This window comes from Palaemon carinicauda, chromosome 4 (genome assembly GCF_036898095.1).
Source record: "Palaemon carinicauda isolate YSFRI2023 chromosome 4, ASM3689809v2, whole genome shotgun sequence".
In the NCBI taxonomy this organism is placed as follows: domain Eukaryota; kingdom Metazoa; phylum Arthropoda; class Malacostraca; order Decapoda; family Palaemonidae; genus Palaemon; species Palaemon carinicauda.
Genome location: NC_090728.1, coordinates 71,285,402 through 71,300,860, shown reverse-complemented (window position 1 = coordinate 71,300,860; position 15,459 = coordinate 71,285,402). Strand labels below are relative to the sequence as shown.

The following is a 15,459-nucleotide window of genomic DNA, read 5'->3' as shown; positions in this document are numbered from 1 at the left end:
GGCACTTCCCTGCACATCACTACAGTTATGAGCAGTGGCAGCTGGAGTGTCAGTGGCATGGTTTGAATATTGTAATGCAAAGCTTACGGATTTGAAAATGGGCAATCGCGTGGCCATCATGAAAACAAAAAAACAGTAAAGTCTTAAAAGTGTGTCGTTAGCATTGTAACCACTTAAATCTACTTTATTAGGACACACGAGTCCATATCTAGATCATGCAAATCGGCAACCACAAATAGTTCCCAGCAAAACATCAACTTCAGGAGGCTGATTTGGCAGCCATCTTGAAAAATGGGTGCCATCTTGGATTTTTAATTGACCAATCGGCCAGATTTGATTAATATCTACTTTGAGAACAAGTTTATCCAATTTTATTCTTATAAGCCTACCATCATTTTGACGCTTCCTCTAAAAAATGCTGATATTCCTATTCTAGGATACTTCTTATAATAATAATAATAATAATAATAATAATAATAATAATAATAATAATAATAATAATAATAATAATAATAATAATAACAGTCCAATAAATGAAAGTTATAAAACCATGAATAAATAAACTAGGCGTTCCAGCTCTAGCTAATTAATAAGTAGGATTTTTAGCGATGCAAATTATTTTGATGTCTAGGATGAGAAATTCTAGGTTCAATGACTGCGGTATGATATAAGATTTTAATTGATTTTTATGTGTCTCACCTATGATTAGACAATAACAAATGATACTTTGGGAAAGTTGAAAAAAAGTTCATAATAGAATGATCTGCTAAATTATATATCTTTTTTTTTTTTCCTGCAAATCCTGAGTGTGTAATATTATTAAGTATTTCCTGGTGCGTAAGACCATTGTGCTTAAATGCTGACGAAGTATGATGAATCTATTGTTATTGTGTTAAATATTTGTTTTATTGCCTGTTGGTTTACAGTGAACAGAACAACTTACAAGTCTGCCTCACATCTATTGTGAGGATATCATATCGTGCTGCAGAAACTTTTGAGCCGTCGATAACAGACAGCCCCGTTGTCTTATATAATAACTTTGGTTTTAAATGCTCGTTCGGAGTATTTTGAGATATTATTGCAATGGAAAGATTTTACACGGACCAACAGTAAACTCTACGCCTATTAGAACGGACTGGCGAAGCCTTATACTTAGTCGGCTGTTGTCATCGGTTGTTGTTAAGGGCAAACCCATCTTGAAAAATTACTCTAAGGTTTTCCAGTTTACCTCAACCTTAGGCATCCTTACTACTACTAGGTATGGAAAATCGTATCTCTTTAAGCTTCTTTAATTGGTAATCTTCTAATCTTATGCAACTTGGTTTTCTTTGTGAACATACTTTGTTATTGTCTGTAGGTTAGGCCTTACCTTGGATGGTTAATTCTCGTGTCTTCTGTATGTAAGACTTATTTATGACTGTATAATTGAACCTTAACTCCCACTACTATAAGGTATTGAACGAGGTCAGTAAAATATTCAAATATTGATGGAATGACAGATTGAGCAAACAACTTTTTCTATGAATCTCAGGTTTTAGTTTTACATTAACACAATTTTTCCAAAACGATTTTAATCAGCATATTTCTGTAAAGCATCAATAGTAAATTCGTTCAAACAATTAACGGGTAGTTTGTAGCGCTACGGCCAAGCGTCCTAATTTGCTTATTATCGCTCCGACTGTTATCTTGTATAGAATAAAAACGTTTGGAAATGGTCTACGGTTCTTAAATATGTTGTGTGAGGGGGGGGGGGGTCCCGGGGTTGTAAGGACATGGCTTTTAGCATAGGTTAGGTGGGTTTTTTAAGTTAGCTTCTCCCGTCGTACTCGTAGGTAAGGAAACTGTTGTGTAAGGGCGGGGGGGTGGGGGGGGGGGGGGGTTGGTCCGGGAGGGCAAAGTCCCCCTGGGTAAGGATATGGCTTTTAGCATAGGTTAGGTGGGTTTTTTAAGTTAGCTTCTCCCGCCAAAATCGTTTTTAGAACGACGGCCACAGATCAAAATATTCCCGTTTTCTACGGGATCTGGCCATCACCCTACAAACGCTCCCAATTAACCAATAATCGCTGGGTAATAGTAACCGAGGTAGTGATATTTGAAGTTTTTATAATTGATAACACCATAACACTCCAGCCTACAAAGCTAACGCTCTTAGGGAAACATGTTTCACTTACCAGAACATTGGAGCAATGCGATAATGTTTAATTGTAAGGGAAGCGAGCGTATGGCAGAACATAAACCAATAAATCAGCTCAATTCAGTTAGTAGGTAGTAATACGACGAACACTGTTACAAACGACTCCACAGAAAATGGGGTGGAAAGTCACTTATTTTATGCACCCGGAAGTCCTGGCGAACAAAAGCGTCTGTGTTTTGACTGTGTTTTATTGATATTACTTGGAAGCCGATCCACCATAAATCAAAACCTGTAGATTTGTCAGAGATCATTATCAAAAGTGTTCTAAACTCCAATAAATATGTCATATTCCCATATCTTAAGGCTGTAAAAAATAGTTTTAAATCAAGAATTTATCTTTCTACCGTATAATAACAGATCTAGTGGGAACCCTCTTGAAAATGTTGCTTATTGGGTTGGGAGGAACTAAAATAAATAAACAGGTTAGTGCCAGCATTGTGTTACTATTAGGCCTATGCTAGAAAAAAAATTGTTGAATATTTACCCCACCACCTATTGGTAAATAATTAAACAAACACCGCCTCCTGTAAACATGGTTTTTACAGACATTTTAATTTTACATTGTCAGACATTGGTAGGATTGGAAGTGTGGTAGTTTTTTTTTAACCTCCAAACCCTAAGGAATTTTGGTTAAAAACGGAAACATTTACACTGCCTGCCTATATGACAAAGATGTATTCATGCCCTCACAATACCTTTTTGCCAGTCACTTTCTTATGTGTAACCTTTGTCGTAAACAATTATTTTCCCCATGAAGTGATTTTATTTTTTATTTTTCCATTTTTCCTTAACATAACATAACATAACATAACTATAGAACCTAGCCAAAATTGGGGGAAGTGCCTTGGTATATGTATGTATGTATGTATCATTAAGAAGTTTGAATTTTACTCGATTCAAAACAACATGAGGCCAAGTTGAAAAATACCAATCGTACGAATATATGCGAGATGATTTTTTCTTACACGAATACAAACCCTCGTCCATTAATAGGGGTATGACTAGAGTGAAGCTTGAAACTCAGCTGGTAAGATTGATAACAACGTGCAGGTAGTTACTAGCAGTTAGTGGATGAAGCCCTGCCCCCTTGTCTTCAGCTGCTGAGTAGTACAGATGTTCTGTCCATCCTTTGCAGGCATGCGATTTTGCTCGAAGGGTTTTTAGTAGTAGGTGGGGAACCTTTATGAGCAGAATTTCTGTGGATTCTGATTTTTAATGATCTTGCAGGGTCATGGCTGCATTCAGACATCACCCTATGAGGAGTGCCGTACTCTCAGTAGCTGGAGTACGGCAAGAAGAGGTCCAAATGAGATTCTTTGTTCCGTAACCGAAATACAAACCACGCTATTTACATTGGGTATTACTTTCGGCGTAGCTGAAATGGCGAGCCATTAGATTTTTAACGAGGGTTAACTACTCCCTTGCTAGTTAGTGAGGGGGTAGGGGAGGGGTAGCTAGCTACCCCTCCCCCCTCACACATCGGTGAACTGATTCTCTTCGCTTTTGGCTCGAGTGGTGGGCAGACGTGTCTGCTCTCACCCTCGCTTGGCAGCCCTGCTGTTCCTGAGAATTCCATCCAGAGGAATTCTGTTTCAGTACTGATCGTCCTGTCAGCTGTCCCTTCATCTTAGCGCGCGCTCGTGCTCGCCGATGATCTTCTTACGCCAATGATCTTCGTACGCGCGCTAGCGCCGACGATCCTCTTTTGCTCTCTAGCGCCGACGATCTTCTTACGCGCGCAAGCGCCGACGATCTTCTTTTGCATGCTAGCGCCGACGATCTTCTTCGCGCGCAAGCGCCGACGATCATCTTGGCTGACGATCTTCTTTCGCGAGCGAGCGCTGACGATCTTCTTACGCGCGCAAGCGCTGACGATCTTCTTACGCGCGCAAGTGCTGACGATCTTCTTACGCGCGCAAGCGCCGACGATCTTCGTATACACGCTAGCGCCGAAGATCTTCTATTGCGCGCTAGCGCTGACGATCTTTTTACGCGCGCAAGCGCCGACGATCATCTTGGCCGATGATCCTCTTTCACGAGCGAGCGCCGACGATCTTCTTTCACGAGCGAGCGCCGACGATCTTCTTTCACGAGCGAGCGCCGACGATCTTCTTTCACGAGCGAGCGCCGACGATCTTCTTTCACGAGCGAGCGCCGACGATCTTCTTTCACGAGCGAGCGCCGACGATCTTTTTACGTGCACAAGCGCCAACGATCTTCTTACGCGCACAAGCGCTGACGATCTCCAACCGCCGACGATCTTCTTGTCGAACGAACTTCTTTGGCGCGCTAGCGCTGACGATCTCCCTACGCGCGTGAGCTCCGACGATCGTCCGCGCACAGGCTCCGATGGTTCCCCGCGCCAACGATCTTCTTACGCGCGCAAGCGCCGACATTCTTCTTTTGCGCGCAAACGCCGGCGATGTTCAAGCGCCGACGATCTTCTTGCGCGCACAAGCGCCGACGATCTTCTTGCGCGCACAAGCGCCGACGATCTTCTTGCGCGCACAAGCGCCGACGATCTTCTTGCGCGCACAAGCGCCGACGATCTTTCAACGCCGTCGATCTTTAGCGCTGTCGATCTCCTTTCGCGCACAAGCGCCGACGATCTTCAAGCTCCAACAACCTCGTACGCGTGCACGCTGACAGCCGCGCGCACGTGCCGACATTTTTCACGGGCTCTTCAATCTGATTCCTGCTCACCCTATGATGTCTCTCTGGCCCGCGCGAGAGTGGTTTCAATGGTCTAGCGCGCGACCCCTGGGTTTTTCCCAACACGCGAGCTCCAGTGTCTCTCGCGCGCGACCCCTGGGGTTTTCCCATCGCGCGAGCCCGCTCCCTCTACCAAGGTAAGACCTTCTCCCACCGCACTAATGGGAGAAACCCCACCTCGAGCAATAGAATCGTCCCGTGTTAGGGAGAGAAGAGCCCTCAGTCTTCTTTGTTGGAGTTACGTTTCCCTCTTAGGAGGGAATCGAAGGACTCTAAGAGTTCCCCCAAGTAGAACATTGGGGACAGGAGACTTTGCTGCCAGTTCACCAGGAGGAGAGCAGCATGATTCAGAGCACCACTCCGTGGAAGAGCTTACCAGAGGAGTCTCTCTTGAGAGACACTCTAGCTGGCAGGTGAGATTCTCGGCAACAGAGATCCTGAGTCAGGAGAAGGTCGCAAAGTGTGCCATACAGGCCACTTCGTGGCTGGATGTCTGGCTAGGGTCTCTGGGCATCCTGCTGCGACCCGAGGATCTGTCCAAGGAGAGCATCAGGAAAGCCCTGGAGACCTTCCTTCTCTCAGGCACACGTTCCATCGAGTTTCTGGCCCACAAAGTTTCGAACTTGTGGGCAAACTCGATCTTGAAACGACGTGATGCGGTGGCCGAGAGGTTCCACTCGAGGGTCCCAGCCGTGGATACCTGCAAGCTCAGACACACTTCCATTTTGGGAAAGAGTCTGTTTGAGCCCAAGGATGCGGAATAGGCAGCTGAGAGGTGGAGGAAATCGAATCACGATTCTCTTCTCCAAAGGGCTCTTACATATAAGCCCTACAAACCTCCAGCACCTCAACAACCTCGCCAATCCAAGACAACGAAACCGGCAGCGGCAGCAAAGACGAATGTGTCCAAGCAGTAGCCCTTTCCTGTCAAAGACAAGAAGGGCTGAAAGTCCTCCAGGGGAAGCAAGAATCCTAGAGGGAGCGGCCAAGGCCGCAAGCACTAGGATTGGCAATCCCCCTGCATGTCCACCAGTGGGGGGATGCTGGCAAGTTGCGCATTCAGGTGGCAGCAACTCGAGTCCGATTCCTGGACGATCTCCGTGATCAGTCAGGAATATCGCGTCCCGTTCTTAACGTTTCTTCCTCCTCTGACAGCGAATCCAGTGGCGTTGAGCGCCTATGCCATGGATCGCTAAAGGGGCTAGCCCTTCGGGCAGAATTCGAGACCATGCTCAAGAAAGATGCTCTCCAGGAGGTCGTCGATGGCTCCTCAGGCTCCTTCAGTCGACCCTTTCTTGTAAAGAAGGCATCTGGAGGCTGGAGACCCGTCATCGACCTCTCATCTCTGAACAAGTTTGTCAAACAAACTCCGTTCAGCATGGAGACAGCAGACACGGTCAGACTTGCATTGAGACTGCAAGACTTCATGTGTACACTGGATCTGAAGGACACGTACTTCCAGATCCCAATCCATCCGTCTTCCAGGAAGTACTCAAGGTTCAGCCTAGACAACAAGATCTACCAGTTCAAGGTGCTGTGTTTTGGTCTCTCCACAGCACCCCAGGTATTCACCAGAGTGTTCACCCTGGTATCTTCGTGGGCACACAGGATCGGCATCCGTCTCCTCCACTATCTGGACGACTGGCTGATCCTGGCAGACTCGGAGTCGACCTTTCTTCGACACCGAGACAAGCTTCTGGGACTTTGCCAAGATCTAGGGATCATGGTAAATCTCGAGAAGTCTTCTCTGCCTCCATCTCAATGACTGGTATATCTAGCCATGATACTGGACACCAATCTCCACAAAGCATTTCCATCAGACGACAGGATAGCAAGGCTGAGGTGGGTCACAAATCTGTTCCTCAGACGAGAAGAGCTTCCAGCCCAATCGTGGTTACGTCTCCTAGGGCACCTTTCCTCCCTGGCCCGTCTGGTTCCAAACGGCTGCCTCAGGATGAGATCCCTGCAATTTTGGCTGAAGTCCCGGTGGAATCAAGGCCTCGATTCCCCGGACATTCTGGTCCCTATGGGTCCTGCGGAACGGACGGACCTTTAGTGGTGGGGGATGAAGGGAAACCTTCGAATGGGAGCGGATCTTCTCGTCCTCCCCCCGGATTTGATGCTGTTTTCGGACGCTTCAAAAAGAAGGGTGGGGGGCCCACGTTCTGAACCACAGGATCTCAGGCCTCTGGTCAGAATCAGAAAAGTGACTCCACGTAAATCTGCTAGAATGAAGGCCGTATATCTGGCACTTCAACAATTCCAACAGATCCTGGCGGCCCACTCTGTGGTGGTCGTGAGCGACAACTCCACGGTAGTGGCTTATATCTCTAAGCATTGAGGTACCTTTTCGCAACAGCTATCCCATCTTACAGTAGAGATACTGAGATGGACCGAAGCCCTCTCGATTCCACTATCGGCTCGCTTTATTCCGGTCAAGAGGAATGTGCTCGCCGACAGTCTGAGCAGAGCATTGCAGATAGTGAGTACCGAGTGGTCTTTGGATTCGCTAGTAGCCAACAAAGTCCTGACTTTGTGGGGTTCCCTGATGGTGGACCTGTTCGCGACAGACTTGAACTTCAAGCTTCCGCTGTACTGTTCCCCAGTCCCGGTCCCCAAGGCACTCTGGTAAAATGCCTTCCAACAACGGTGGGACAACATCGACGTTTACGTCTTCCCACTGTTTGGTCTGATGAGAAGGGTGCTCAACAAGACCAGACTATCGGTCAACCTGTCAATGACCTTAATAGCTTCGCTATGGCATCATGCAGAGTGGTTCCCGGACCTTCTGCAGCTCCTGACGGAATTCCCGAGAGAACTTCCTCCACAACATGAGCTACTCAAACAACCACACTGCAACATCTTCCACAAAGCCGTAGCATCGCATCAGCTTCATGCCTGGAGACTATCCAGCATCTCCTCACAGAGAGAGGCTTTTCGCAACAAGTTGCGGAGAGTATGTCTCGACACCTGCGAAAGTCATCTGCAGGGGTCTACCTGGCGAAATGGAGAGTCTTCTGTGGTTGGTGTCGTGGAAGGGGTATCTCTCCTCTCGATGCCACTATTCCAGCAATAGTGGAGTTTCTTGTTTATTTGCGGGAAGAAATGCGCCTTTCGGTCTCGGCGGTGAAAGGCTAACGCTCAGCCTTAAGACTGGCCTTCAGGCTGAAGGGAATGGACATTTCTTCCTCGCTGGAACTTTCACTACTCATACGAAGCTACGAGCTCACCTGCCCTCAGTCGGAAGTGAGACCTCCTCCATGGAACGTGGTTCGTGTCCTCAGGTCTCTTAAGAGATCTCCGTTCGAACCATTACGCCAGGTCTTCTGATCGTCACCTGACTTGGAAGACGATGTTCCTGCTCACTCTCGCCTCAGCCAAGCGAATCAGTGAACTTCATGGTCTCTCGCACGACGTCGCCAATTCAAGGGGATGGGGGGAGGTAACATCCGGGTTCGTCCCTGAGTTTGTTGCTAAGACTCAAAATACTGGAGTTCCGGACCAACGGTTCGACTCCTTCAGGATTTCAAGTCTCCGTTCTGTAACAGATGACCCAGACCATCCCCTACTGTGCCCAGTATGAAGTCTGAGGCTCTATCTTAAACAGAACAGCTGTAGTTCGTCCTCGAGTGCAAGCCCTGTTTGTGAGCACACGAAGGACGAAGAGGAGGGTCACGAAGTACACCATCTCAGCTTGGATTCGCAGGGTCATCCACCTCTCTCTGAATCCAGACCCTCCTCCGTCACGTCGCCCTAGAGCACACGATGTCAGAGGCATCGCTACGTCCCTGACATTCAAGAGAAACTTCTCAGTGACGCAGATTGGGGTATGGAAGCGTCAAACGACCTTCACAGCCCGCTACCTGCAGGACGTGACCCACAGGAGGCTCGATACGTTCTCTATCGGCCCTGTGGTGGCTACACAACAGCTGGTCTAACCTCAGGCTCCTTAATGGACAAGTAGCAGAAGGTTGAGGGCATTGTTACCCGGTTTTAGTCTGCATGAATTAAAAGTATGCCTGGCCCTTACTCTTTTCTTCATCCTCCCCTCTCTTGGGGAAAGCAGCATCCTGGGTTCTCTGCATAGCTGACCTCAAACCACTGCAGGTAAACCATGCTTCCTTGTGTTCCTAGTATTAGATAATACTGTCGCGTCCCCCATACCCTGACGATGTGGTATTGGGAACGTCCTAGCCTAGAGCTCCATCTAAGGACTTCAGGTCGACTTCCTAGGACGGGTCACACTTCATTCCTTTACACACAAGCTTATGTAGGCCGCACTTTCCTTGCGGAGCAAGGAACTTGCGAGGTGCAGGGACTCCTTATCTCGAGTGCTATACACTCGGATTTTGAGTCCCCGGGCAAAGCCAAAGCCAGTAAGGCTGGGACTTACCACCCTACCTAAGGGTTAAGTCACCCAATGTAAATAGCGTGGTTTGTATTTCGGTTACGGAACAAATGACAAATTCGGAGATAATTTGTATTTTTCCTAACCATACAAACCTTAGCTATTTTCACATACTTGCCCGCCAGCCCTGTCCCCCGTGAAGTCCTACATCTAAGCGAAGTGAATCAGTTCACTGGTGTGTGAGGGGGGAGGGGTAGCTAGCTACCCCTCCCCTACCCCCTCACTAACTAGCGAGGGGGTAGTTAACCCTTGTTAAAAATCTAATGGCTCGCTATTTCAGCTACGCCGAAAGTAATTCTCAATGTAAATAGCTAAGGTTTGTATGGTTAGGAAAAATACAAATTATCTCCGAATTTGTCATTTTTTTAGGTCTCTCTCGAAGACTAAGAAATCTGGTGGAGGACCTCTCCTTTCTCTTTCTATTACTCTGTGTTCTGAGGCTTCTCTGTCTCCCTTCTCCTGGGAGATATTGAAGGAGGACAGCTATTGATTTAATTTTATTGGGAAGCCCAGATTAAGGCTGCATTACAGTATCTACTTTTCTTAGAGAAGCTGGTATATCCTTGGGGAACCTGAAATTCTCTCTACAAATGATGATGTCCTAAGGACAGCAAGCAGTTAGCATGCACTCACCTGGGTATGGACACTCCCTTATAAGGGCACCTTCTTTTGTTAGTGCACATTCATCTGTTTGCATACATGCTCTCCTGATTCCCCTCTCTCATATGGATATGAACGCTCACCTGTGCATATGCGACCTTCGGCTGAAGCATACAGTTCTTTGTTCCCATACTAACGAACCTTCCGTTATTCATGTGGATCATATTTCACCGTAGCTGGAAGGTAACCATTAGACTCTAATTGAGAGGTGGCACCCCTGGGGTGGCTGGGGGTACCCAGCCGACTCTTTATATACTCTCACAGCAGTAAGTGACGTCACTTTTCTTTTGGCTCAGATCGGGCATGTCTGCTCTCTTCCTGGCTGTCATTGGACTTTCAAGTGTGCTTTTTTTTTTTCTTTTTTTTTTTCAGGTGTGCGTGTCTTCTCTTGTGATTGCCTTCACCATGCAAACCTGTCCAGGGTGCGAGGGTGCCGCATGAGGGACTCTTATGTCGTCTTTGGAGACCGACCCGCACTCTTCGTGTCGTACGTGCTGAGGGCATCGTTGCGAGCAAGGTTCGGCCTGCGCAGAGTGTAGGGAGTGGTCAGCCTCCCAATGGTAGAAGTTTGGGCGGCGTAAGAAGAAGACGAAGTGCGACCGTTCTCCCTCAGGAGCGAGCAAAGCACGTTCTTCTTCTTCTCATACCCTCAAATCTCACTCAAAAGCTCCTTCTCGCTCGGGGCTCTTCCATGGGACGATCAAGTAGGAGCGCATATCGATTAACTCCTTGGCAACCCCTGGTATTGGGGGGTGTGCTGTTGCTTCTCCTCAAGCTGCTGGCAAGCCATTCTCCGTTTCGGATCTGCTTCAGGTGTGGTTGTCCTTAGGGATTTCTGAATCCCCTTTCAAGTAGGAACTGCTGCGCCTTCTTCAGCGTGGTGCCATGAAGGACCCTTCTCCGGAGCCGTCGACATCTCACGCTCTGGAACTGTGTGAGGTCCATCTTTCGCCTTCTCTCGGCCCTTCCACACGTGGATGAGGTGATCGCTTGCGTTCGCCTCTCCAACGTCCCCCTGCTGATGACAAACCCTTTCCCCACTGGAACCCGAGGTTGCAGGTGTAGATCTTCCGGGGACCAGTGCTCCTACCGCCAGTAGCGCTAAAGGACGAGCAACACCATCGCCTCGCCTTTCTGGACTCTCTTCCCCTGATCGCCATTTGCGACGGTCGGAAGATCTTACTGATCGTAGGTCGTCACGATCCGAGCGCCTGAGCGCGCTTCTTCTAGAAGGCGCTCACACTCTAGAGCCTTGCGCTCACGAGACCGCAGGTCTCAACACTCTTCGGAGTCTTTAATCTTCACGAGGACGAGTCTCGCAATCGCGTTCTACATGATCACGAGCAAAGTCTAGACCTAGGTCCAGATACTTGCGTTCTAGATCTCTGCGATGCAGATCACATTAATGGTTTTCACGGTCGAGAGGATGACGCTCCCGTTTGCGTATGCGGCTTTCTCGTTTGTTAGGTTACCGTTCAGGAGAATGACGTTATTGTTCGCGAGGCTGACGCTCACGTTCACGAGCTAAGCATTCGCGCCAGTCATGCCATTTCTCAAACGAGAGCTAGATGCTCCCGTTCACGAACATCTCGCTCATAAGGTCTCAATGTTCCTCATCTAGAGGTAGAGGTAGGCGTACGCGCAGTCCATCAGCACGTAGCCCCTCAACCAGACCTTCCAAATGACCTCGGACCGAGAATGACCATTCCTCTAAACCCCCAGTGCCTTTCACCGCCTGGGGTGTTCGCCTATGCGACGCTTGGAAACGCATCCCGCTGTGACATGTTCTCCAACTAAAGTACAGTAGTTCCTACTCAGAGGCCTCCTCTGCCGACTTTGTTGGATGTAGGTGCTTCTCTGGGGTAGCAGGAAGGCTTTAGGTCTTCCTCTTCCCCTGTGGCTTCTAGTGCTCCCGTTGTGAGCAATTCTGCTCATGAATCTCGCGATTTCACGAGCAAATCGGCGATTTCCATGAGCAATTCACAAGCAGATGTGTTGGAGCCACGAGCAAGTGCGGTACCAACACTTTCGCCTCGACCCTCTGCGTCTTCGACCTCCAGCGGAAGACCGACAACCTTTCTAGGATGAAACTTGAAGATGATAAATGGGATTCATGGATATCTTACAGTAGTCATGATGATGCATTTAAAGCGGCTGCTCTCTGCGATAAGGTACCAAAGGATTTAGATGTATATAGGCCTGCCGACTGGTTGGTAAAACACGCTAATTTTGTTATGCATTCCCAGAGAAAGCCAAAACCACCAATGTGGCTTGTAGCTGAATCAAAGGGGGTTACAAGGAATTATTTTAAGATATGCAAATCAATTCAGAAAAAAAGTAGGAACTATTGCACAGGGAGATATATCTCGTTTTGGAAAAAATAGTTTCCTTATCCATGCCAAATCAAGCACACAATCTGTAATATTGTCCAACCTAAATAAAACTAACGATGATATTAAGTTAGATGTCAAACCCCACCAAAATTTTAGTTACGGAAGGGGAGTAGCTTTTAACAGAGATCTGTATGAATTTATAGAGGAGGAGATACTGGCCATGTGTCCACTAAATGTATGGAAAGTGCATAAGATTCCTGGAACATCAGTGATTATACTGTACTTACTTTCCAGGATGCTGATGTACCTTTCTATATTACTATTGAAAACGAAATAATTAAAGTACAACCATTCAAGCAGAAGCCACTGCAGTGTTTTAATTGTTTTAAATTTGGACACCCGTCTAAGGTTTGCAAAAATGAGAAAATATGTGGTATTTGATCCAAATCTTACCATGGAGAATGTGCACTTGGGGGGAGGTGTTCAAATTGCAACTTGATTCATAAATCCACAGATAAGAGGTGCTAGCTGTATAAATTTGAAGAAGCTGCCCTTAACAAATCAGATGTGGGACATGCCAAAAGACTATTAAACAAATCAAATAGCTATGCTAAGGCATTAAAATCAAACCCACCTAGTACTGCCAATAGCTCTAGAAAAAGAAATATACCCTCTGATAAAATGTCAAATGACGAGGTAAGCATATTGCCTCCTGAGGCTTTACTACGGTGTATTAGCACTAGGGCAATGCCCATTTCTGTACAGCCTTCGCCCCCATTACAAAAACTAGCACAAACCTCTCAGGCCATTTCCTTGCCTGATTTGATGGAGGTTCCACTTGAAACCAACTTACCTGATACACCTGTAGTGGGAAAGGTGCAAAAACCCAGAATCCCACCATCTATTAATCGTAAAAGAGAGAGACCTCCATCTCTCACCCCCCTCCATTAGAAACATTAAGTTATGACATCAAATAAATGATGTTTTGTCTGTTTATGTGTCTAATGAACCAGAAGATAAACTGAATAAATCAGAAATTCAAGTTGAGGTCCACCATCCGCCTCAACAAATAGATAAAAAAAGAGACAAAGAAAAACACAAATGTAAGACCCAATATATCAAGACCATCTCTGAAGAAACCTACAGGTAATATGTTTTATTAAAAACTGGTAATGGGAAGACCTCATCCAAGATGTGTCTAATGAACCAGAAGATAAACTGAATAAATCAGAAATTCAAGTTGAGGTCCACCATCCGCCTCAACAAATAGATAAAAAAGAGACAAAGAAAAACACAAATGTAAGACCCAATATATCAAGACCATCTCTGAAGAAACCTACAGGTAATAATGTTTTATTAAAAACTGGTAATGGGAAGACCTCATCCAAGATGTCTTCCAGAAATAATCCATAGTTTTCTCCTCCATTTTGCAATGGAATTGCCAGGGTTTAAGGCCCAAATATGAAGAACTTAAGATCCTAATTCATGAACATTCCCCCATAATTGTATGTCTACAGGAAAGTAAGCTTGATGCTAACATTCCTAGTCCTCGAGAGTATGTTAACTATAGAACACCATATAATCAACAAGCATGGAGCCATGGAGGAAATCTCATGTACGTTCGTCAAGATGTTCCCCAAATACCTTTGTCTATTTGTACACTCCTGCAGGCAGTGGTTGTACAAATTGATATAGGGAGAAAATATACAATATGCTCTCTGTACTTACCTCCAAATGATAGTATTTTATATGATGATTTAGTAGAGGTCATTCAACAACTCCCTCAGCCTTTTATCTTACTGGGAGATATGAATGGTAGACATCCCTTTTGGGGTGATGTTTTGGCAAACACAAGGGGCAATATTATCTCATCAACTGTGGAGAATGAGGATGTCGGACTCCTTAATACAGGAGAGCCCACGCATTTCCTTGTCCAGATAGGTACCTTGTCATGCATTGACCTTTCAATTGCAAGCTCTAACTGCCTCCTTGATTTTGATTGGAGGACATTAGATGATTGGCATACTAGTGATCATGCACCAATCATTATAAACACCAACAATGGTCCACGATAGAATCTTAATAAGGCGGACTGGGATAGATTTCGTGAGCTAAGTGAAATTGAAGGAAATGCAGAACAGTTTGAAAATATTGATGATGCCATAGACTTACTGAATGGAACCCTTCATACAGCAGGAGTTAATTCAATTCCCAAAACATCAGGGTTATTCAAACGACGACCAGTCTCGTGATGGTCTTCAGAACTAATTGCTCTGCACAGAGCCACAAGAAGGTCTTTTAACTCGACTGCGCAGACACCGCACTGAGGGCAATTTGATTATATACAAGAAATGTAGAGCACAGTTCCGTCGTGCCACGAAGGAAGCTAGGCGCCAGTCATGGGTGTCTTTTGTTTCTTCCATTAATAGTAGAACACCACCGTCTGCTGTGTGGAGGAAAATAAAAAAGATTGCTGGCAAATTTACCCTGAACCCACCACCAGTGTTGAAGGTGAACGGTCAGTATGTGACTGAAGCAAATGATGTCAGCAATGCCCTGGCTGATCATTTTTCAAATGTATCATGCAAGTACGAAGTAGCTCATGGTCACCAGTATAGAAGCAACGAAGAAAAGAAAATGTTTAAATTTTGTAACAGGAAGGGAAGAGTCATATAATTCTCCTTTTTAAATATAAAACTTACCCGCTGGTTATATAAGAATGGCTAAAGTCCCTGGATGCCCCGGCAGAAAATTCAAAATCTCGCACGGCTTATTGCAGATATGCCAGGTGTACTCTAGCGCCCTAGCGGTACTACAGGTAGAACTATACCAAACCACTTCAGATTTTCTCTGCCGGCCATAGCTGGCTGTACTATTGGAAATTCTCTCGTTTTCTTACTCTGTTTGGACGTTATTTGGTGATGTATTAACGTTTTTGAGTTTGGGCTTTCGCTTATTTGTTTTATTTGATCTGTGATCACGTATTTATAACTTTAAAGGTAGAATTAGAAGGTTTTTCAACCTATTTTAAACCTCACGAAAGCATAAGGGCGGGATGTAAACATCTCGTCCATTGATGACGTCACAGCCTTATCCGTAGGCTAAAAGTCTCTCTTGCTTTTTTGCAAAGAATGATTAGTGAATACTTTCTT

General features: G+C 46.0%; 1 protein-coding gene across 1 annotated transcript in view; it reads left to right on the top strand.

Annotated features, from left to right (window-relative positions):
* The first annotated feature begins 911 nt into the window (after positions 1–911).
* The window catches only part of Ide (Insulin degrading metalloproteinase), a 511,525-nt gene continuing 496,977 nt past the window's right edge, over positions 912–15,459 (top strand). The window contains exon 1 of the mRNA XM_068372359.1: positions 912–1,258. Coding sequence (XP_068228460.1) covers positions 1,050–1,258 — 209 coding nt within the window. The 5' untranslated portion in view covers positions 912–1,049. The remainder of the gene's footprint in view (positions 1,259–15,459) is intronic.